The following is a 22616-nucleotide window of genomic DNA, read 5'->3' as shown; positions in this document are numbered from 1 at the left end:
CCAGTGGAGACTCACACTGGCAAGATGATCAAACTGTGTTCCAGCACTCATCCCGCAGTGAAACGATTAAACCAAACAGCCATTTCACCCCATTTTAACCTCAGTCGCTGGCCCTTCTTTTTTCTTTTTTCTTTTATTTTTTTTTTAAATTTCCTTCTAAGACAAATATCCATAATCCCCATTAGACATTTATAGCTCTGATTTCAACACGTTTATGTTCCAAAAAATGTGAGTCATTAACTCATTCAAACCCAAAGACGTATAAATACGTTTTTCAATACTTTGTTCTTCACTCCCAAAAACATATTTATACGTTTTTTGTTTCTGTTGTATTTATTTTTTTTAATGCTAAAGCATAAAGATAGAGCTTCTGACATGAAGAGGTTGTTTAAAGCAATGGTAGTTATTGCAAAAAAAACGGCCAGCAGGTGGCAGAAGAGTATAAGAGTTCAGCCAGGGCCATTTGCAAAAAGCTCTTTTTGCCAGTGTTTTCAACAGGTTTGTTAATAATGATGAAACTTAGCAATATTCTAATGCTAATTGCTGCAAAATGGAAACGCATATGTTTTTATAGCAATAGAACAGAACATTCTGTGGACCTTGCAAAGTCAGTCAAAACCCAGTAAAACAGGCAGGAGCAAAAGGGGTTGCTTCTGTGAAAATGGCTGGGAATTAAAGAGTTAAAAAAAAATGAATGCATAGAGGGTAGTGCCAAAAGCAACAGATACAAATACAGCAAGGTTGAGAGTCACAAGCGAATGAAAAGTAAAAAAAAAAAAAAAAAAAGGTAAGTTTGAATGTGACAGAAAAGTAACGAGAACGCCGTGTGCTGCAGCGAGTAAAAGACGTGAGGGACAAATCCATTTTCTCGCCAAATGTACCAAATATTATTTCTGCTTGGCCAAATGATAACTGATTTTCAGTCCAAGTGTGTAAGGCTCAAATTCACAGACCTTGTGATTGCACATATGCTTTGTGGAAATATTTCCTTCGAGACTGTGGGATATTTAGTGTGATTTATGCAAGTGGGTCAGGCCAGAAAAAGTGATGCGGTCGGCAATCCTGACAGATTTAATAATTGCATTTTCTGTAAAATGTCAGGCCCTACAGTATAGTTTGTGTCGGGATCGAGCACGGTCAGCTTCTGTATTAACGAGCAGTGGAATTATTTTGACTCTTGCAAGTGACACCTAATTACTTAGATCCACCCAGGCTGTAACTGCTTACAGCTTGTCAGTGTCCATCAGTGAAGGATACTGTAGTTACATTCTATCAGAGGAGCCTTGTTGATTTTTTTTTTTTTCTCCCACTTGAGTCAATAATATCTTCTCAGGCTTCCTTCAAGCTTTTTTCTTTCCCATGTTAATCAAGGACAATGGAACGCTTTAGGGACTTCTGTAGACACCCCTTCCAATTATTTCACTTTTTTGTCGATTTGAAACTGTGCAAGCATTGAATGGCCACAGCGCTGTATTGTTGAAATAGTGTCCGGTTTAATTTATTTAACTCCAGACAGTAGCGCACATTTGTGAATCCATTGAAGAAGAGATTTTATCTATGCAAAGGAATGATTAAGTATGGAGACAGAAATAATGCAGTCAAGCTTTTGTAATAGTGGTAAAGAAATGTGCTTCAGATAAGCAGTTTCTATTCGTGTCTCCTTTAATTATTAGTTCCTATCAATAATTCAGTGCCATTGCAAACAGGACTAATTACCCTACTTAAGTTTCAGCACATCACATATATGATATGAACAGTGAGTGATCTTTTATTTATTTTTTCCATGTATGTATTTGCTGCATTCTTGAGTGTATGCAAATGTGAATTTTGTGGTTTCTATATTTATTTTTTGTTTTTCATCACAGTTATCAATGTACTATTTTTTTGTTGAATTTACTGGCAATTCTCAGACTATTTGATGTGCTGCTTTCAAGTACCTTACACTGGCTGCCAGTCAGCTGTGTATTTAATTTTAAAATCCTGCTACTAGTATATTAACTCATTCACTGCCATTGACGGATATACACGTCAATGGGAACGGAATTGACTTAACTCATTCACTGCCATTGACGGATATACACATCAATGGCAGTGAATGAGTTAATCACTGAAAAGTTTGGGTCCTGAATGCTAATTGAATATCAATTCAGTAGGGCTCTCAGGTCCGGAGACAATTAATAGAGTCCAGTTTTCAAAGCAAACATGGTGAAGCAGCATTTGTCTGTTGTGCTGCACACAAATAGAATAATTTCCCATTGGAATTAGAGTCACCCACAAGTATAAATACTTTTTAAATTCAGGTTTAATACTTTGCATTTTCTTTTCGTAATTTCAGAAAGTCTTTTACGTCTTTCCTTTGCCTTTAAATGTTTATAAATCTTTTGCTTGCAAATACACTTAAATGTTTTCGTTATATATTCTGCTTTGCGAATGTCTTCAGTTGTACTGTTAATGTTTTCAAATGTTGCGCTTGTGGTTGTGTGAATGAAGCACATCGAGTTGCCCAGTGTATGAAATGTGCTATAATATAAAGTTGCCTTGCCTGGATTAAATTGGAGTGAGGCCAGATCTGATACAGTTTATTTGTATTATTGTTTTTGTGCCTCATCTACAGTATGCAAAGAATACTTCAAAATACTACTTTGCTTTGTTATGATACCTGTCGGATTAATTCTAAATCTGAGTCATGATGGGAGCTGCATTAAAAAAAATACATATTACATCACCATTATTATAAACAGTTTAATAATTTAACCAGGGATGCAGCTGTGTTTGCTTATATGAATTTGCTTATATTTCTAATGAGATGTTAAATACCATGATGCTGCCTCAGGCAGCAGCCACGAACGGCTTCTAAATATGCTGCGTGTATAGATGTTGACCTTGTTTAAAATTACAAATTACAGCACAAATCAATTATTTGTTTCAGACATCCAGCATCCATCAATGATATGAATTATTGGCCCACGTTATTCATAGACAATGCCGTCAATATGATATGGTGGATCAGATGAAATTGGTGATAATGGCATTAGGTTTACATTAAATATCAAGTACTACATTAAAGTATATTAATACTGTATTTTCCTCACATAGTGGTTTGAAGAGTATGAGGCATCGAATAAGGGAAAAGGCTTCTAAGAAATGTGGCCTTTATTTTTACAAACACATTATAAGTAATGATATTAAATAATATTCATACTAATTGAGGTATTGAAATACAAATCAACATTAAAGGAAATGGTAGAATGGAATAGTCCTAAAAAAAAAAAAAAGAAAGAACACACTGTCGAAAATATCTACGAAATCAAAACTTTTATTCATAATATATTCATACTTGTACACAAGTAAAATAAAATGCATATCTATGCTTCCATTGCAATAAACAAATTGACAGCATTCTTTTGGCAAATGCTACCCATATATTCTTTCTTTCATGAAAATAAAATGGAAAATGGGGGAAGATAAAACATTTTTTTTTAACATAACCAACATAACATTACCCAACAGATGCATCACTTTCAATAAATAACGGGGGGCAGGGGTTCCGTTGTTTTCATTAAATGGACCCAACATTCGTCGTGTGCTTACTGTGTCAGATTGCTTGTCCTTTTTTTTTTTTTTTTTTTTTTTTTTTTTTTTAACTCCGTCTCTTGGTGATCTCTCTAAGCAGTAAAAGCTTTTAAGGGGGAAACGGGGGAGGAAATCTCCAAAATGTAGCTTAGACACATACAGTTCAGTACATAGAGAACAAACAATTTTGGGCACCGATTCATTATATACATCAAATCTGTAGTGTTCTGTAAAGGCATCCATTTTGTTAAACATACTCTTATCTTCATCCTCGTTTTGTTTTCACCCTCGCAGGGTGAACGTAGAGCAACTCACTTTTCAGTCACTGCCTGTTATAGATGCACCTTGCGTCATCACTTATCATTGTCATGAGCATCCACAATCTTCAGTCCTGCATTTTGAATCGTATCAGGAGTCCTAAGACATGGCTAGAGAGATCCAGATGGTGGGAATGAGGAGAAAGCGCAGCATTTGCAACGTCGCACCCCGGCCTTTAATGCAGTGGGTGTCTGATCTGGGCTTTTTGGAGCACTTCTTTTTCTTTTTGTTTGAGACTGTAGAAGATTCTAGACTGTCTATAAGGTTAGGGTTCATATTTTCCAGAGACTTGTCCAGGGTGTTGGATAAGGTTCCAAGGGGTCCGTCGTTCTGCTTGTTCTGGGTGTCATTTTTCGTTCTTTCGGGATCTTTAAATTTCGTCTTGGACATGTTCTCCTTTTCCTTCAAGGGGTTGTTGGTGATTTGGCGACTCTTTCCAGACAGGATAGAGGACTTATCGTTATCACCTAGACAACACCTAGGAATTGTGTCCCCTTGAGGATTTTCAGTGGAGGGGAACTTCCCAGATTGGGCCTTGGAGGTGAAGAGATTGGTCTGGATTTGAGGCGTTTCCACACATCCCTCCAAGTCTTCGCTCTTTAGTCGTTTCAGGTCCTTTCCTGCCAGGAATTCGGGAACATCACACTCCAACTCCGAGCTGGAACCCTTGAACCGTTTGAACCACTCCCACAAGGTCCTGGCCCGGCAGTCACAAATCCACTGGTTGCCATTTAAGCGCAAGTACTGGAGGGTGCTAAGCGGATCCATTGTTTCCCCGGTCAAAACGGTGAGGTTGTTGAAAAACAAAAACAGGGATTTCAGCTTTGCCAGATCACTGAAAGCACTTGGTTGGACAAAAACGACACGGTTCTGGTGTAGCAGCAGGCGGTCGAGATTAATTAAACCATGGAACATGTTGTCAGTCACTATCTTGATCTTGTTATTGTGCAGGTAGAGATAGGTAAGGTTGGCAAGGTCCAGAAAAGTGTCGTCATGCAGGGTTAAAATGTTATTATCCTGCAGGTAAAGGTACTGTAGGGAGAACATTCCTCGGAAAACCCCCACAGGCAGCTCTGATAGGCCGCATCTGTGCAGGTGGAGCGTGTGCAGTTTAGTTAAGCCTCGGAAAGCTGTCGGGCTGATTGTGCGCAGGTTGCCATTGTCCCCAATGTCCAGTTCCTCCAGTTTCTCCAAGCCGTAGAAGGCACCGGCCTCTATGTGGCTAATGTTGTTCGAGTAGAGCCACAGGACGGTAAGATTTTGGCAAGAGCTGAAGCTCGTGGATCTCACAACCGTCAGCTTGTTGCTCTGGAGGAAGATCCGCTGGCTCCGCACGGGAATCTCAGTCGGGATGGAAAAGAGTCCTTGTTGCTGGCACGCCACAGTGGGCCGGGGTTCACTGTAGCACACGCACTTAGCAGGGCAGCTGTCGCTTTGAGGCGCAAAGTTCAGCCACATGATCAGAACCAGGAGTCGCCCCCCTGAAAAGACAAGAAAGCATAGCAAACGTATTAAGAAATGGTTTTCATTGTCTATACGCAACACTTGAAACCAACACAGTTTGATTCATGACGCAGGCAAAGTATAAACCACGGTTTTACTTTATTAGTGATGCTTTATTCCAAAATACATTTTATGGACCCCAAGATACTTGTATCTTGTAAGTATCTTGGGGTGTTGTTCACGGGTGAGGGCAGGATGGAGCGAGAAATCGACAGGGGGATCGGTGCATTGTCTGCAGTGATGCGGACTGTATCAGCCCGTTGTGAAGAAGGAGCTGAGTCGAAAGGTAAAGCTCTCGATTTACTGGTCGATCTACAATCCTACCCTCACCTATGGCCACGAGCTGTGGGTCGTGACCGAAAGAACAAGATCCCGGATACAAGTGGCCGAAATTAGTTTCCTCCGCAGGGTGTCTGGCTCTCCCTTAGAGATAGGGCGAGAAGCTCGCTCACCCGGGAGGGACTCAGAGTCGAGTCGCTGCTCCTCCACGTTGAGAGGAACCATTTGTGGTGACTTGGACATCTCGTTCGGATGCCTCCTGGACGCCTGGGGAGGTGTTCTGGGCAAGTCCCACTGGCGGGAGGCCCCGGGGACGACCCAGGACACGCTGGAGAGACTATAGTTGTTTTTCCACCGCTGAAACTTTTGGAGAACTTTTCAGTTTACCTTGATAAAATTCAGTTCCCGCATTTTTCCACCAACAACAATTACCAGGGTAATTAAATTCACCAGGGAACATCCAAGTACTATCTCGGCAGCAGGGTCTTGCTGAGCCAGGCAGGAACTTTGAGGGGGCGGGCTGCAATGACCACGGCTGATTGGTCAAATTTGGGGGCGTTGTTTTTACATCGGCTGGACTCAATCAAACTCATTTGAATTAATTACTGAGAACTCTAAGACTGCTGTGAAGCTGTGGAAACACAATTCTCAATTCCCTGCTGAACTTTTACAATCAAGAACTCCGTTTACCCAGAACTCAAAGTTCCTGGGCTTATTGGTGGAAAAATCGCTTATGTCTCTCGGCTGAACTGGGAACGCCTTGGGATACCGCCGGAGGAGCTGGTTGAAGTGGCCGGGGAGAGGGAAGTCTGGGCTTCCCTGCTAAAGCTGCTGCCCCCCCCCCGTCCTGACCCCGGATAAGCGGTAGATGATGGATGGATGGACATTTTATGGACACAATAAGTATATTTCATAGTATTTGAATCAATGGACTAATTCTCTCCCTGCTGCCTGCTAACGTGAGCAGGCAGAAATGAACCGTCCAAGTAGATTCATTTAGAACTGTGGGCTGCCTTTATGTGAAAGACGCCAACTCTAATATGGTCGACATAAATAATGGTGCTTCTCCCAGGGTGATAAGCTTTCTGACCAACAAAGAGGTCGGATGTTTGGAGCCCAGGTGGTGAAAGCTCCATGTGTTCAGTTAGTTTCCAAAGCATATTGTAGCTGTTAATCTTGGCGACCGAGATGTGATATGTGGCCTTAGAGCTTAGCTTGCCCTCCAGACATCGACGTTCAAACTGAGGCATATTCTGTATTTGTATGCATTAATTATGCTTGCTTGTGTGCCAGTGTAATTCGGATGAGCTTACTGCATGGAAGCATATATGTTGAAAGTGAAACCGACTGGATTAGCACGTGGATAATCACTTGGTGTTTCACTGCATTTACAACGGTTGCGGCGAAACGGATGTATATCTTGCGGTGCTTGCATGTGTGGCAGAAGCATGTCTTAGTATCAGCGCATAACTGCGGAAACAACATCCAAATCTCTAAATCCCCTCTAGCTCCTGTCCAATGCGCTGAGATGTTCTATTATCCGCTCCCATGCATGCGTTTGAATCCCAAGCTTGCAGCTATGACAGGTGCTGAGACCTGAAGAAAAAAACGCTTGAGCCTTACTCAGCCTTCCGTCCATCTCTTCTCATTTCCCTGCAATGGATAGCGGGTGCAGCTCATTTGTGAACTTGTTAAAGCGAGCCCCGGTGTGGCCCCACAGAGGGCCTCTGCTGCAATTTCCCTCCAATCGCCCTGCTCAGCCGTCAGACTGCCACCGGAAAGCTGTCAAGACTTTCCGTTCTTTCTGCATCGCAGCACTTTTTCTCCCAGCAGTGCCTAACAATAGCAATATTTTACCGCACAGCACGCTCCGTGTATCTCCTCCGCCGTCTTTTTTTCTGCAAGCCCTCTCCGCTGTCTATTCATTAACAGGCTATTTCCACCCACGCGTCGCATGTCAAAGTCAGCTTTCCTCTGCTCTCGGCGTATTATGTCCTGTCTTTGTTAGCATCTGTTTGAATGGCAGCGTTAGGCCCACAATGTCGTCAACTCCATCACAATTATGCATGCACAGTCACTTATCCAGTTTGCATATGTCGATGATTTATTTCTATGCTTGGTTCCCTGGAGGGGCCACATTTCTGAAGCTCAAAACGTCCGTGGGTCATCAAATATTTAAGTCCTAGCATAGCAATATTATGCCATGTCACTGATTACATTTATATGCAGTCAATAACCCTGCGGATCTTTAAAAAAAATCTTTGCTGGATGACTTGTGGTTGCATCGCAATGATGTTAGCGGAATTAGTGATTTTAAGGACTCTTATTTACAGATGCATATAATTTATATTGCATGTTTTTTTGACACAATCTGTGACATTGGAAACATTGGAAAGTTGGCCTTAAATTTTATTTCAAATGAAATAAAGTCTTAAAATCTTGAATTTACCTTGCCTTAAGCTGTAGCTGTGAGTTACACGCTGCCATGAAAGGCAAGGCGAGTTTATTTTTATCACACCATTCATTCACAAGGAAATCCATTATACTTTACATTTGTAGAAAAACAGAATTAAAACCATGATCAAATGAGAAGATAAAAATCCCAACATAAAAGCACGATAGCTTAAATGAAAAGATAAAACAACAAAATAGTAAAATGACCAAATGAAATCACAAAATCAAAGCAAGATGGTGAAAACAAGAAATAATATTTTTGATTTATGAAACTACAGAAGTGAGCAAATAAAAAAACAACAAAAAATGTTTATAGACCCAATTTAACTGTAGGTGAGAGTGGGGTAAATTGAGTCACTTTTTATTTCAGGATCACCACGGGAAGGGGCATACTAAAATATGAATAATATATATAATAATAAATGCGTCAGTATGATGATCTGCATTTACTATGCTACATGACCTCATGTTTGTGCGTATGAGTGTGACTTCATGGATGCATTCTGTTCACATCAGAAGTCAACATTTGTTTTTATAATGTGAACCACTATATAAAAAGATTGGATTTAACAACAAAAATCTGAATTGGGCATCTTACCCTGTAGTGTGAACATGGTCTAGTCTGTATAGATGTCATGTTCAAATGTTTTGTCCATTGCTCTAATTGCACCCTTGCGAGACAGAATTATGCAAAATCTGTCGGAATGTATTTTTACATTATTATATTGCTATACAGCCAAAATACACAAATAGCGTAGATTCGGTTTGGACACCAGCTCAACTTGCCCCTGCCCATATCGCTCAACTTACGGCTGCCATATTGAATTTATTACCCTACTAGAATGGAAAAACTGTTGAGCACAATTAGCTACAAGACCATTCCAAACTTTGCAGACCCAGAATTATTTCCATTCTTTGGCTGACAGGAAGGCAGTGTAGAGTTGTTAGTAGGGCAATATTGTGATATTGTGATATTAAAACTGCCACAATATCGTCGTTGTCATGTTCACAATATTCAAAAGGAACACATCTGTTATAAAAGTCAGGTTGATTTCCATTTGTGCAGATCTAGCACCCCCTAGTGGCAAATTTATTCGTGCAATGTAATTTTCATTAGGGATGTTTTGGCCTTCTATGTTTAAAAGCTATGCTAATTGTCAGATGAAGGTGAACCTAATTTGCTTGTGAAGCGATCAATGTGTGCTTGCATTAGCAAGTAAGAGCCTCAATATTGTTATTAGAGATTGTAGGTGGTTTATATGCTTTGCTATTATGTACAAAAGCGCAATATTGCGTTTTGTTTTTTGGTATGAGGTCTTTTTTTCCCAATATTGTGATCTTTTTCAAATATCGGCAGTCGCCAATCTACCGCCCCAATATCCTGATAATGATCGTATCGTGACCTTCATATTGTGATAATATCGTATCGTGATGTTTGGATATCGTTACATCCCTAGTTGTTAGGGCCCTTGTGACCTGGTCCAATTTCTGGTTCCAGTAAAGAGTCAAGCTTAGACACTCTGTGATCCAAAAACAAGCCTGATAAGGATTTACCATTCCAAACCGCGCCATGTGGAACCTCACAGAGATCTACCATTTGGTGAAAATATGTGTCAGTGGGTGACTTTGGGTTGAGGCCATTTCTCTCTCGGGACAGACACCCATGTACAAGTTTTATCAGGGTTGCATTTGGGCACCAAAACTCCTCACTTTACCTTTGCTGTCAGTGTACATGAAGACACTATAACGGTACAGATTGGCCCCCCCAACCCAACGATATCTGTCTGTTTGTTTTTACTGCTGATGTTGTTGATGCTCAGTCTAACAATACAACACCAAGGTTGCGGATCGGCGTAAATAAAATGTATTCCTTATCGTCTTCTGCCAGTTTTGTTTTCAACACTTAATCTCACCCTATCTGCTGTGTCAAAACATGCTTGTGAGCACCGGCTCCCTGTTTCAAGACCCTGCCAGTGGCATATCTTCAGAGAGCTATAGCTTTGTACAACAGCAATCATCACTCAGGGTGAGCAGACGAGGCTCTTTTGTTTCCTCTTGACTGACACTGTAGGCCCTTCAGCTTAAAGTACATAGCTTTGCACCCTTAACACTATTTACAATTGGACCCTGACAAGTGAGGACAGATTTGCAGGGTTTGACTATACTTCAGTGATACTCCATTTGATTGACAGAACAATTTCTCCATCACAACAAATATCCCTAAACTGTGTGGTCACGTTGTGCTATTCATCTCGTCATCCAGTATAGCGCTTATCCTGCTTGGGGTCACCGCAGGGGTTGGAGCTTATGCCAGCCGACTTGGGTGAAAGCCAGATCATACTCTGGGCTGCTCTCCTGTCAATCACAGGGTGATTATGAGCAACACAATGAGTGGAAATCGATCGTATACCGACCAAATGACAGGCAGCTATGTGAACCACTTACACTAGCAAGTAGGGGTGTAAAAAAAAAAAAAAAAAAAAAAAAAATCGATTCGGCGATATATCGCGATACTACATCGCGCGATTCTCGAATCGATTCAATAAAAAAATCTTTTTTTTTTTTTTATTTTTTTTTTTTTTAAGAGCTCAGAATTGTTCATTCGGTAGTCTTACCGATTCAACGTCTTATCATCATTGCCTTTTTTTTTTGCGTGTGTGAATCGATTTTTAAACTTCCATTTTTAATGGAAAAATATTCAACAAAACGTCTGACTTCGGGTTAGGATTCACACCTTGAGCATGGAAGAATGTTATATGAACGGAACTTAAGCCTTAATATTTTATTTTAATGCTGTTCAAACATGAAACAGATTACAACCTCTATAAGACTGAAATTTCAGATAAATAAATAATACATTTTCATATAAATCTTACACTCTACAAGCTTACTGATTAGTATTTTCTAAATTTGAATGAAAAAAATCGCAACAATCGACTTATAAATTCGTATCGGGATTAATCGGTATCGAATCGAATCGTGACCTGTGAATCGTGATACGAATCGAATCGTCAGGTACTAAGGTACTTTGAAATATAGTATACATGGTCTAAAAGCATACAGGGTATGTACAATTCATTACCGAGTGTAAATTGATGGTTGTCCCTTTCCAGACTATCTAAAAGTGACACATAAATCTACTTAATCGAAAAGGTGTCTGAAGCAGGATATGTGTGAATTACTTCTTTCCTATGGAGTACAGCATAAATTCCACACAATATTTGCTGCAGGGTTTTTTTTTTACAGTATGCATGCAAACACTTAAACTAACACTGACACCAACCCTGCAGCATGAAGAGAGTGGGTAGTGTCATGAAGATAAGGATAAGATTATAGCATACTGATTTCAACCGTGACAGCGTGAGACTTTTTTTTTTTTTTTAATATACATGGGACTATGGACAGACCTGACCATGAGTAGCTAATTTCTGTGAATAAATCTGTTGTGTTTAGTCCTAGTGTGTGAAACTTTCATGAGCCAAAGTGGCAGTCGACATGGGTTTCACAAACCCAAAATTGTCTACTGTTAGATTGGAAATTGGAAGAAGTCTGATTGAGCAGACGACCAGTCGGATGGTTTTGGTGTGGTTGCGGCCAACAGTGTCCGTTTTTTGTCTCAATTAAAGAGACTGTAGTTTACAACAAAAAGAAACAATTTTCAGACTTTTTTTTTGTTTACATTATAGAAAAGCATGAATAGTTAAGTTTTTTTTCTGAGAATAATAGACAGGATCCAAAAAGAAAAACAGGAATAGGTCAGTTCATGCTGAAATATGAGCATGCATGGCATGGGGTCTATGGTGCTACAGTATACATTTTCTTAATGTACTGTATTTTCACGACTATAAGGCGCACCTAAAAGCCTTCATTTTTTTAAAAATCTGACCCTGCGCCTTATAATCCAGTGCGCCTTAATATGGATCAATATTGAGCCGCAACAGGTCTCGCTGTCAAGACGCAATCAGTGACCCTGCACGATCGGTGACGCGGATGCGCAGAAGATCCCGCCATCTTGGATCGCTAGCTAAGACTAATTCTTTACCCCAGATAATATAATAAAACAGCTGTTTATTCATTTTGGGAGTGAATGGAGTTGTCAGAAAGCTATTAATAAAGTTTGACTGACCAATCTGACTGTTTTGTTGACATTCCCTTTAGCGCAGCACCATCTAATGGATGCATAACGTAACCCCAGCCTCTACTGTAGCGCCTTATATATGGAAAAAGTTTTAAAATATGTCGTTCATTGACGGTGCGCCTTATAGTGCGGAAAATACGGTAATTTCGCCAAGCAGTAGGCAAGAAAGAAAGAGCTAAAGCTCAAAACAGCAAATAGTATAAACCAAAGAAATCTTCATGAATGTGGCCCCATGTCTAAATATTTATTTATCTGTTTTTTATGTGTAACAGATTATTTCTTGATTTGCCATTGTCTCCTTTTCCGTAAATGCTTCTAATTATCTGAAATGTCTTCCGGATTGAGGTTATAGCACAACTGTTGCGTTGACATTTCTTTTAACGGCACTGGTGTGGAAAGATATTTTTTACTTTAGCCCGAAGTGAGGAGAAAACAAGTCTCGAAGTAATCCAATACGTGTGGACATAGCCGAAAATAGAGACGTCCGCAGGAATGAGCATATACGAGCGGTTGCAGTGTGTTGTCACTTATGTATCCCCGGTAAGTTTAGAACACTGCACAAACACTAATTTGTCCCAGTGCAAAAAACAAACAACCAAAAAACACAAGAAGCACTTTCCTCCAACCCCCAAAGTAGTCAAAGGTCATGCCAGGACAGTATAGAGCGCTGCCAGTCCATCACAGTAGCTTTGCTTTCGACACGCTCGGGATTGGGAATGGGTGGCTAACATGACAGTCTCATCACCCCGGCCCCCCGAGTAGAAGCGACATATCTGTCAGAGATGAAACACATTCCTCTCCACCGGGACCTCCTGGCCTTTTTCTGCAATCATACATTATTGTGTTGCTCTGAGGCAGCCCTGTATTTAATATAGCTGTGATCCTTTCCTCTAAGGTTGAGTCTCTGCGTGAAACCATCCAAGCACGCATAAATTGTTTCCATCATTTGCATAAGCATTTCAGATAACAGCAATGTAAGCCCTAATTTCTGATTAGAATATCACGGACTACTCTAAACGACGCTTTGACCCCCGGGTTGTAAGGGTCATTTTTACCATTTAGAGTTGTGCATTTATGCTTTGATTAGACAAGAATGGTACAAGGACTCCAGCACCTTTGTTGTCATCAGTTATTGCTTCACATTAACCGCGTTATCTGCGCACATTTGTTTTCTCTCTCCGGCATATCAACACGGGCTCGCCGCCTTCTGGTGTTCATTGCAAACAAACCCCCATTCTGTCAATATGCTTCAACAAGATAGTAACTGGCTATGTTGTTGCTGTATGGAATTAAAAACAGAATTGTGACATCTTTCGGCAAAATTATTTCTTTCGAAGGGTAAATTTTTTGGGAAAGAATACATATCATGGTCTCTCCACAGTATTTTATAGGCTTTGTACTGTTTTTTTTCTGGGTGGAAACCCGGCATATTATATCACAAGAGAGGTTTAGGGCCTGAGCTCGCGGCCAGGCAAAGATACATTTACTCAGTTTGTACATTTGGCATTTTCATACCCACATTTAGAGCTCGCTTCTCCCATTCCAACTCAGAGGATAGTGGTGGTGACTGACTAGGGCTGGGAATCTTTGACTGTCTCACGATTCGATTCGATTACAATTTTTGGCTCTACGATTCGATTCGGAATCGATTTTCGATTCTCAATTCAAACGATTTTCGATTCAAAATGATTTGATTGACAAATGATTTCTGCTTCAATTGTAAGATATGCACAACATTGTCATGATCTACTCCAGTCTGCTTTGCAAGACAAAATGACAAATAGACATTAAAGTGTCTTTTTTTTGTTTAAACATTTATTAATTTTGTATTGTAAGTGCCTTTTTCCACAAAAACAGCATGTGGGCTACAACTGCCTTTTCCCCTTCTTCTTCATTTCTAATTTAAATAAAATCGTTTTTTTGATATTAATATCGATTCGATTAATACGTAAGAATCTCGATTTTTTTATGAATCGATTTTTTGGCACACCCCTATGACTGACCACAAAAAAGTGTCAGCTAACTCCTATCGAACAACATGTGTTCTGTTATTTTTTTTTATTTAAAAAAAAGTACTGTATGTTAACACACTTTTCTAGCTTGTTTTAATACATAAAAGAAAAACTCTTTTAAATTTTAGGGTTGCCTGAGAACCCCCAAAAATGGGTTCGAAATGCACATGGCAGGACTAGAGTAGAAAGTCACACTGCAGCAGAAGAATGTATGCAGTAAATAACGTACAATGTAAATAATGTTCAATTAATATATGATAAAACATTTGTGATGCTTAAATTATTCTTATTTTACTATGTTTGTTTTAATTGTTCAGCACCTTGAGTTGTATTTTAATGTATGAAAGGTTCTATAAGCAAAAGTTTGATTTGATTTGATAAATGTTGCTGTCAAGTCTTCAGTCATGTACATAAGGATTCATTAAGGCTTCAGTTTCAGCTCTGCAGAAGCAAGACTGATTTTTGTCAAAGATGAAAAGTAACAAGACATAAAATTAATCTCCGAAATTCACCGCTTTTGACATTTGAGTGAGGATTAAGCATGGCGGCCATGGAAGAACTGGAAATACATTTGAAGGAAGTTTGCTTTGAACTCTTCTTTGCCCATAAAGCTGTGAAAAATGTCACATAATGGGAAGAAATTGAATATTCTGGAAAGTGTAAGGGTTGTTAGGAAGGTTATATTCACATAGAGGAGGTTGTGATCATGAAAGAAATGCACCGTTTATGACGTTACTTTCCTTGTCACACGAATGGAAAATGTTTTTTTTATTTTTTTATTTTGATTATTTTTTTATCCTAGAATAAAGTGCAATTGCACCTCCACAACATTAGGGGGCTGTGGCGCTCTCATTATTGGCAGAGTGTGCGCAGGGAACATTCGCTTGGTGGTGTAGGGGTTTTGTTTGCACTGAGCATGCGAGCTTTGTATACAGCAAAAAAAAAAAAAAAAAAAAATCAGCACAAATTATTTTATATTTTTGTTTTGCAGGTTAATTTAAAGTTGTTTTTTTTTTTTTTTTTTTTAAATATTGTGCTCCCGAGTTAATGTTGGTGATCAGTTTGAATGCATTATTATTTATAGATTTTATGTAATTTTATTTGTCCGTATCATATGGTTTGACATGACACTCAAAAAATGTTTATAGTTTAATTAAGGATTTAATTTTATTTTTGAATTTCAGATGCACTTTATATCTTTTCTGTTACAGTTAATAAAACTATTCTTTGTTGTAAGTTGGTCCATAGTTCTTTCTTTTTTTTTTTTTTCATTCTCTTATACGTTAATACGGATACAGTGTTATGCAGAGGTGTGCTTATAACAATTTTATAGACAAATGATACTATTTATAGTCACGGGGACGGGGGGCGCAAGATGTTTTCTTCTTAGGGGGGGCATGACAGAAAATAATTGAGAAGCACTGATCTAATCCTACACGTAGACATATGCACACCCAAATATACGTTGACAAATCTTTGCTTGTCGGTACGACGTCGACGAAGCAGACGCTTTGATCCTAAACGAAGACGCAGACGTCAGATCAAACGGGTTATTTAGGACATGCTGGAGCGGAGGGGGCACAACGGAGTATTGCAGGGAGCATTAGTGGCACTCTTGGAATGCAGATGAGGACACGATTAGATGGCCGGATTGGAAGATGAGGGGAGGGGACAGATGAGGTCCTGTTTGACACACATGTGACACAGCACTGGCCCAAGCAGATGGCTCATGAATAACTGAGGAACGGGCCGGTTGGCTGGACCAGGCAAGGCTGTGTGTGCGTCAACATCGGGGCCGCATCGACACGTACACACATGCGAGTGTTCCGCAGGAAAGATGAAAATCAATAAAGAAGAAAGCATAGTAAATGCTTCAGGATAATACTAGCGGGCAGATCTTGTCACATGGTTAAAATGGATGCAGTTAAGTCGAGGCAGCGGGATGGCGATGTCCTGACAGCAAGAGAATGAGCTCGCAATCAGAGGGCTGTCGGATCGAATCCCCCCCCTTGACTGGTGAAAAATTGAATGGGAAAGTGGAAGTGAAGAGTTCTCCCTTTTCAGCAAATACCATCAAATTATCATCAAGCCCCTGAGTGATACGCTGACCTCCCAAGTTAGGCAATGTTGTTATCAGACTCAAGCTCCAAGCCAAGCTCAAGATGCTGCTTCCACTTTCTTTCATTAGCGGTGACGGCATAATATTGCAGCATGGCGCTGCCAGCAGACTGAACTTTTTGCTTTTGGAAATACAGTTTCATAGTCTCACGCAATCAACTTTGGTAAAGTGATCATTTGTCCACAACGGGACAGTCCCGCATCCTCGTAAATTTCGCCAATCCCACTTTTTGTCCCGATATTATGGAGGTCCCGTCCCAGAGTCCCGTTTTTTTTTTTTTTTTTACCATGTGAATGTCAATCATAAAGTTGTGGTAGCGATTCATACGATAAACCCATTGAAATTCCTTCCTATTTGCTTCCAAATTCACGTTTGCATTCTTATTCACATCCACATCTAATCAGAAGCAAGCCAGAACTAGAACTACTTCCCGCTTCCGTGTCTAGGAATCATGGGAAATTTAGTCCTATTGCTGCGATCGCTGGTGGTCAACGCCGATGCAAGCTGAGTGTTTCTCGTGGCATGTTTCCAATGCGCGATCCGCGTGAGGTAAACTAGCCAGCTTTTAGCTGCCGGGACCAAACAAAAAATGGTGCAGAATGGTGAGTGAATTGATTGTTTAGCACTGGTTAACTGTCAACAGAGATAGCATTTAGCAAGTTAATTAATTACTACAACCCCCCCACCACACCCCCCACGCTGCCCCACTCTCCGTCAACTAAAATGATTTAGCACATTCCCTTGATGAAGATTGACTAGCAAGTGAGATTTTTTTTGTACATTAGATTTTCAGTTACATTTTAGCATCCCAGTTGTTAATTTCGAAAATCTGGTCACCCTACTAAAACTTGGATCTCGAGGCTGATGTCCAACTTCAGAAGCGTATTTGGAAGTTGTTTACAAAACAGCCCGTAAGACTCCAGATGTTGGTAATTTATCAGTCACTTTTGGAAACATCAATTTGGGATGAGCGCGTATTTATTTCAAGTTTGCTATCTTTGGCTAGAGCAGATATTGCACAACAATTGCGGCAGAGTCTATGAAAATTGCATATTAACGTCTTCTATGACCTCTTTCGGTATTCTAAAACCGTCCTCTATGCAGGGCTGATTACGGACACAGTATCTACATGTGTATGTGAAGGTGTCCAGATGGACCGCTCGAGCCACAGAGGAGCAAAAAGTCGAATGGCCTACTTGGGGTTTGTTTTTTTTTTTTTTTGTTTTTTTTGTGCGTGTGCTAGCTGTAAAGCCACTTTGCCTCACGTCGTGTTGGAGGCTTTATCTCATCTGCACATGGATGCCACGGAAAAAAAAAAAAAAAAGAGGCTCCGTGTTTCACTGCATGCTCACAGTCGTGGCATTTGAACAGCCTTCGCATTTTAATCATTCCTAATGCTATTTTGTTCAAATGCACATGTTGGAATATACAATATACCGGCCCTACCTTTTTGACATCATGGTATTTCCCTGCTGAAGCTTATATTAAAAAAATGCTTTAATGCAGAGCTAACTGGTTTCAAGGATAACCAATTTCACAAATATATTTTGCACATATGTTTCATACCATCATAAACCTTCACTATCAGATTGCTGGCATACAATTTAAAAGCGTTGAATGGAGAGAGATCTTTTCTAAGGTCTTTGAGTCACTTAACAAGTGCACTTTTTATGCAGCATCCATTTCCAGTGAGGACTGTGAGCAATCACAGTTCACAAATGAGCCTAGATGAACCCTGATGAATGACATTTTAAAAGCACGGAAAAGTGCCACCCAGCATCACATTATAGCTTCAGATAATGCTAACACCTCCACAAATAAAAAAAAAATACAAAAATAAAAAACCAAGGCAGTTTCAAGCGGTGATGATGATAACACAAGTGGAGGTGGTCTGACCGGAAGGCACGCTTCAATCAGCGTTGAACCGTTTTGGAATTTGATTGTAGCGTGTCTTTGCTGAAGGCGAAAGCTGCACTCTCGACTGACTGTGAGCGACGGACTCCGGTGGGTGGAGAAGAAGGTGGATGTCACAACATGTTTTTGGCAGGGTCAGTCGTACAAATCCCTAAGTTTGGCAGTGGCTCGCTTTGTGTTTGTCGCAAGCTCGGGAGTGGAAAGTGACCAGTCTATTTGGTGGTGTGGCTGGGAATTTGAGGTTTTGGGGTTTTAAGTCAAAGAAGAAAATGACAACTATGGAAACCTAAAAGGACAAGTTTCAAGTTGGCCACATTATTATTTGAAAGTATTTCTCACATAAACAGTCCAGTGTATAATTTTATGTTGACCAAAGCCCAAAATTCCGAGTTTTGAAGGCAATGAGGAAAGTTCATCTACTCTCTGTTTTTTTGTTTTTTGTTTTTTGTGAGGAATGAGGAATCTCTCTTAAGTTTCAAGTTTACAGCATTGTGTATGTTGTTTCCCAAATCTGTCATATTCTTACAGAAGACGACTATTTAGCTCGTTGGCAGCATCTTCCTCTTATTGTGATAAACGAGCACTCGGATGTTTGTTTTCCTTGAAAAGATAACCTTTTTGAAATTTAAACACTCTACTTGGTGACCTTTAGTTCCTCCGTTGCAGTTGCCAAACCCTTATTTTACAGCCCGAGACTTTTATGAGGTATCTTATGGCCATTTATTTCTCTCCTTTTCAGGATTTTTATTTTATTTTATTTTATTTTTTTATGAGCCCGTTTGATCAAGTCAGCTCATGAGTTTGATGCTGCATCAATGGATATGTTCATAAAACATGCACGTGACACAATATAGCAGACGTTAACAATCAAGGCACTGGCAGTGCTGCTTTGTAAATAGATTTATGATTACGTGACTCTAAGAAAGGGAGCTGAGAGCAGAAAAAAAAAAACCTCAAATGTTGACATATGTTTCCTTAATATCCATCCATCTTCTTCCGCTTATCCGAGGTCGGGTCGCGGGGGCAGCAGCTTTAGGAAGGAAACCCAGACTTCCCTCTCCCCAGCCACTTCAACCAGCTCCACCGGCGGGATTCCAAGGCGTTCCCAGGCCAGCCGAGAGACATAATCTCTCCAGCGTGTCCTGGGTCGTCCCCGGGGCCTCCCGTCGGTGGGACATGCCCGGAACACCTCCCCAGGGAGGCGTCCAGGAGGCATCCGAACCAGATGCCCGAGCCACCTCAGCTGGCTCCTCTCAATGCAGACTCTGAGTTCCCCCCCGGATGACCGAGCTTCTCACCCTCCTGTTTCCTTAATAAACCAATGTAAAACTTAAAAGACTTAAAGGGGCACACTTCACTTTTCCAAATGTATTTTTGTCGTATTTGTTACAACTAGAGGTGTGCTCAAAAAATCGATACGGCAATATATCGTTGCGGGCCTCATTACAATACACGTATCGATACTGCTCGTTAACTTTAAATAGGCAGTTAACGTTTGCCGTTGCAGCTTGCATTGTAAACCAGCAGTATCTTTGAAGTTAATTGCTTTCAATTAATGCAAAAATAGCTCACCAGTGATTGGACACTGTGTCTTGGCAAAGAAAAATTAAAGCAGGGGAGGAATATGAACATTTATTTACTTACAAACTTAACATGGCACATGTCTTAATGTACCAATTTTCCTATATTTTGTTTAAAAAAACGAAATAAAATGTGTTACATGAAAAAAATGCTGTTTTTGTTTCCCCAAATATTTCAAATAAGCACATTTTAGAGTTGTAATTTTAATACTTTGATATTTTTGCTCATATCGACTCATGCCTATTAATAAATTTTCCCGGTGTGCCTGTGAAAACTGCTCCTTGCTCTGCAGTGCGTACACATTTAGACCAGGCATGCCGCTTGGTGGTGAACCAGAAGAGCTACTAACAAAAACAGTTTTGTCATCCAACATAATAGACATATCCTTTAGGTATACATATGACTGTTATTATAAAATGCAAGTAAATTAATGTAAAATATCGGGATACATGTATTTGGGATACATATGTATCGTTATACGTATCGTATCGTGAGGTTGGCGGCAATACCCAGCCCGAGTTACAACTGTCAGTTTGACCCTACATTCATATCGTACTACTAGTTTTTAACACTGCAAACACCCCATTAAAAAGTAAAGTAACAATATTAGAATTGAACTGCAGAAAAACATGGTATTTTACTAATATTTGTCCCATTGTACTAAATATCAACAATGCCCAGTCAGAGTTTAGTAGATTTTTTCCACACATTCCAAAGTACATAAATGTATGGGTGGTAAATCAATTTGTCATTTGCCTTCTCGCCTTTTAAATGTAACCACGATAGTCACACTTTTTACTGTCATAATATATTCAACCTCGGATGTCGTCTTCACTTGGGCAATATTCCACTCTGCTGGACCCGCCCGCTGACTATGCAGAATAATGAGTGTCGTGCGGACTCACGATGGCAAACATGGATGTGATTTATAGCGGGACAAACATGAAAGCAGCCACGCGCGAAAAGCAGAAGCCGTTTTCTCGCCAATGTTAAATCAGTCCAAGAAATTTGTTGGGCCACATGAGATTTCATGTTGCCATTCGTGCAGAGACTAAAAGCTCTTATGTCAAAAGCAGCGACACTTGACTTCCTTGAGATTTGGCTATTTTAAAAGTTTGTGAGTGGATTTCTCGCTACGAAATCGGCAGATATACTGAGATGTGCGGTAGAAGCCCTTTTATAGTCTCACTTTGTTTATAAGGAGCTTTAAATTATGTGCAATTTGGTCATTGCTGTTGTTGATTAACCTTCATCCTGACTCATCAGTCATGCAATGGTGGAAACACAGACACAATGTGTGCACAAATTTCATACAAAGACGGATGCTGTCATGGAAGCAAATAAACGTGACACATTGTGCTATTGATGGCTAATTCTGGTGAAAACGTTGGAGGCGTGTGCAACCCTGGAGGCATGTTGGTCTGACAAAAAAAACAAAAAAGGGCAAATCTCTCCCTCCCTTTCATCTAAATCAGTGTATTCATGTTGGTAACAAGAGGCCTCCTTCTGCTGCTCCACACTCTTAACAGGAGAGGCGTCATTAACTGTGTTTGGCCTCTGCTGCATTTAAAATGCTGTCGTCTTTGTAAAAAGTTGATCACCTTGAAATGTGTCGTGCAATCCAAGCTAGACAAGGCCAGTGCTACTTTTGTGTTACTCTTAAGTGGATGGATTTGCATTTTGGTGAGTGTGTTTGGAGGATCTTGCGACATCCGCATGCATCATATTCGCCATCACAAAACTTTGCGCTTGATTGTCGGTCACACTGAAACTCAGGTTGGCAAACTTTGAAAAGCTTTGAAATAAATGCAATTCGGTTTGGGTAAAGTAGTTTGACGCAACCTCTTGGGGTTTGTATGATACATTTGTAGGAAAAAGATGACACATGGATGGACGGATGAATTGATTATTGCTGTGACCTTTTATTTGTAATCGCGCCTTCTATCTTCTGTACGCTTAGTTTAGACCAGTTAAACCTGTTACACTTTGATTGTCTTTCATATTATAACAAACATTAAAGACAAAGCGCCAGCAGAAGTTTGGACGGGACTTAACAGATGTACTGTATGTATGAATAGATGGACAAATTATACAAGATGTGTCAGAAAAGCTCCAGGACTCGTGATACATATTTTCTATTCAAACTACAAACTAAAAGTTCCTCCCTTTGAACAAATCATCTGGAGTCTAACACATTTTCCCAGCATTCTCTGCCATTGACGGCTAAAGACGTCAAATTTCTTTGTCGACGTCTTTAAAACGAGTTTCTTCGCTTGGAAATGAGGAAATAAATTACACGGATCCAGGCAAGGTGAGTAGGGAGGTTGCTCCTGTACAAGCATGGTCGTCTCGGGCAGGAAGTGTCAGATGTTCAGGGAATTGTCTTGGTGAAGCACCAGTCCTGGAACTTTTCTGACACACCCCATATGTAAGGTAAGCTATCTTAATAAACTCTGAATGCATAATGTTGATCTCATATTAATGTGGCAGTGAATGGTGGTTATATGCACGAATGTATGGGTCAATAGATTAAATTTATGTTCCTAATGAATCTGTCGGACAGATGGCGGCTGGGCTGGATGGATGACACATTGATTAATGGGAGGATGTTACATGATAGACAGTTCAATTATATTACGGATTGATTGATGAGCCATTGATTTCGTTCATCTGGATTGATGGGTGATTCATTGATAGGTGGAGCAATCCATCATGAACTGAGTCA

At 40.1% G+C, this 22616-nt stretch overlaps 1 protein-coding gene across 1 annotated transcript in view; it reads right to left on the bottom strand.

The window, feature by feature from the left end:
• Window positions 1-3298: 3298 nt before the first annotated feature.
• Window positions 3299-22616, bottom strand: part of rtn4r (reticulon 4 receptor) — a 65345-nt gene continuing 46027 nt past the window's right edge. Inside the window, exon 2 of the mRNA XM_077522961.1 lies at window positions 3299-5372. Coding sequence (XP_077379087.1) covers window positions 3991-5372 — 1382 coding nt within the window. The 3' untranslated portion in view covers window positions 3299-3990. The remainder of the gene's footprint in view (window positions 5373-22616) is intronic.

This window comes from Festucalex cinctus, chromosome 5, assembly GCF_051991245.1.
Source record: "Festucalex cinctus isolate MCC-2025b chromosome 5, RoL_Fcin_1.0, whole genome shotgun sequence".
Classification (NCBI taxonomy): domain Eukaryota; kingdom Metazoa; phylum Chordata; class Actinopteri; order Syngnathiformes; family Syngnathidae; genus Festucalex; species Festucalex cinctus.
Note: the sequence above shows the minus strand (reverse complement) of the source record. Positions and strands in the feature narration are given on the sequence as shown.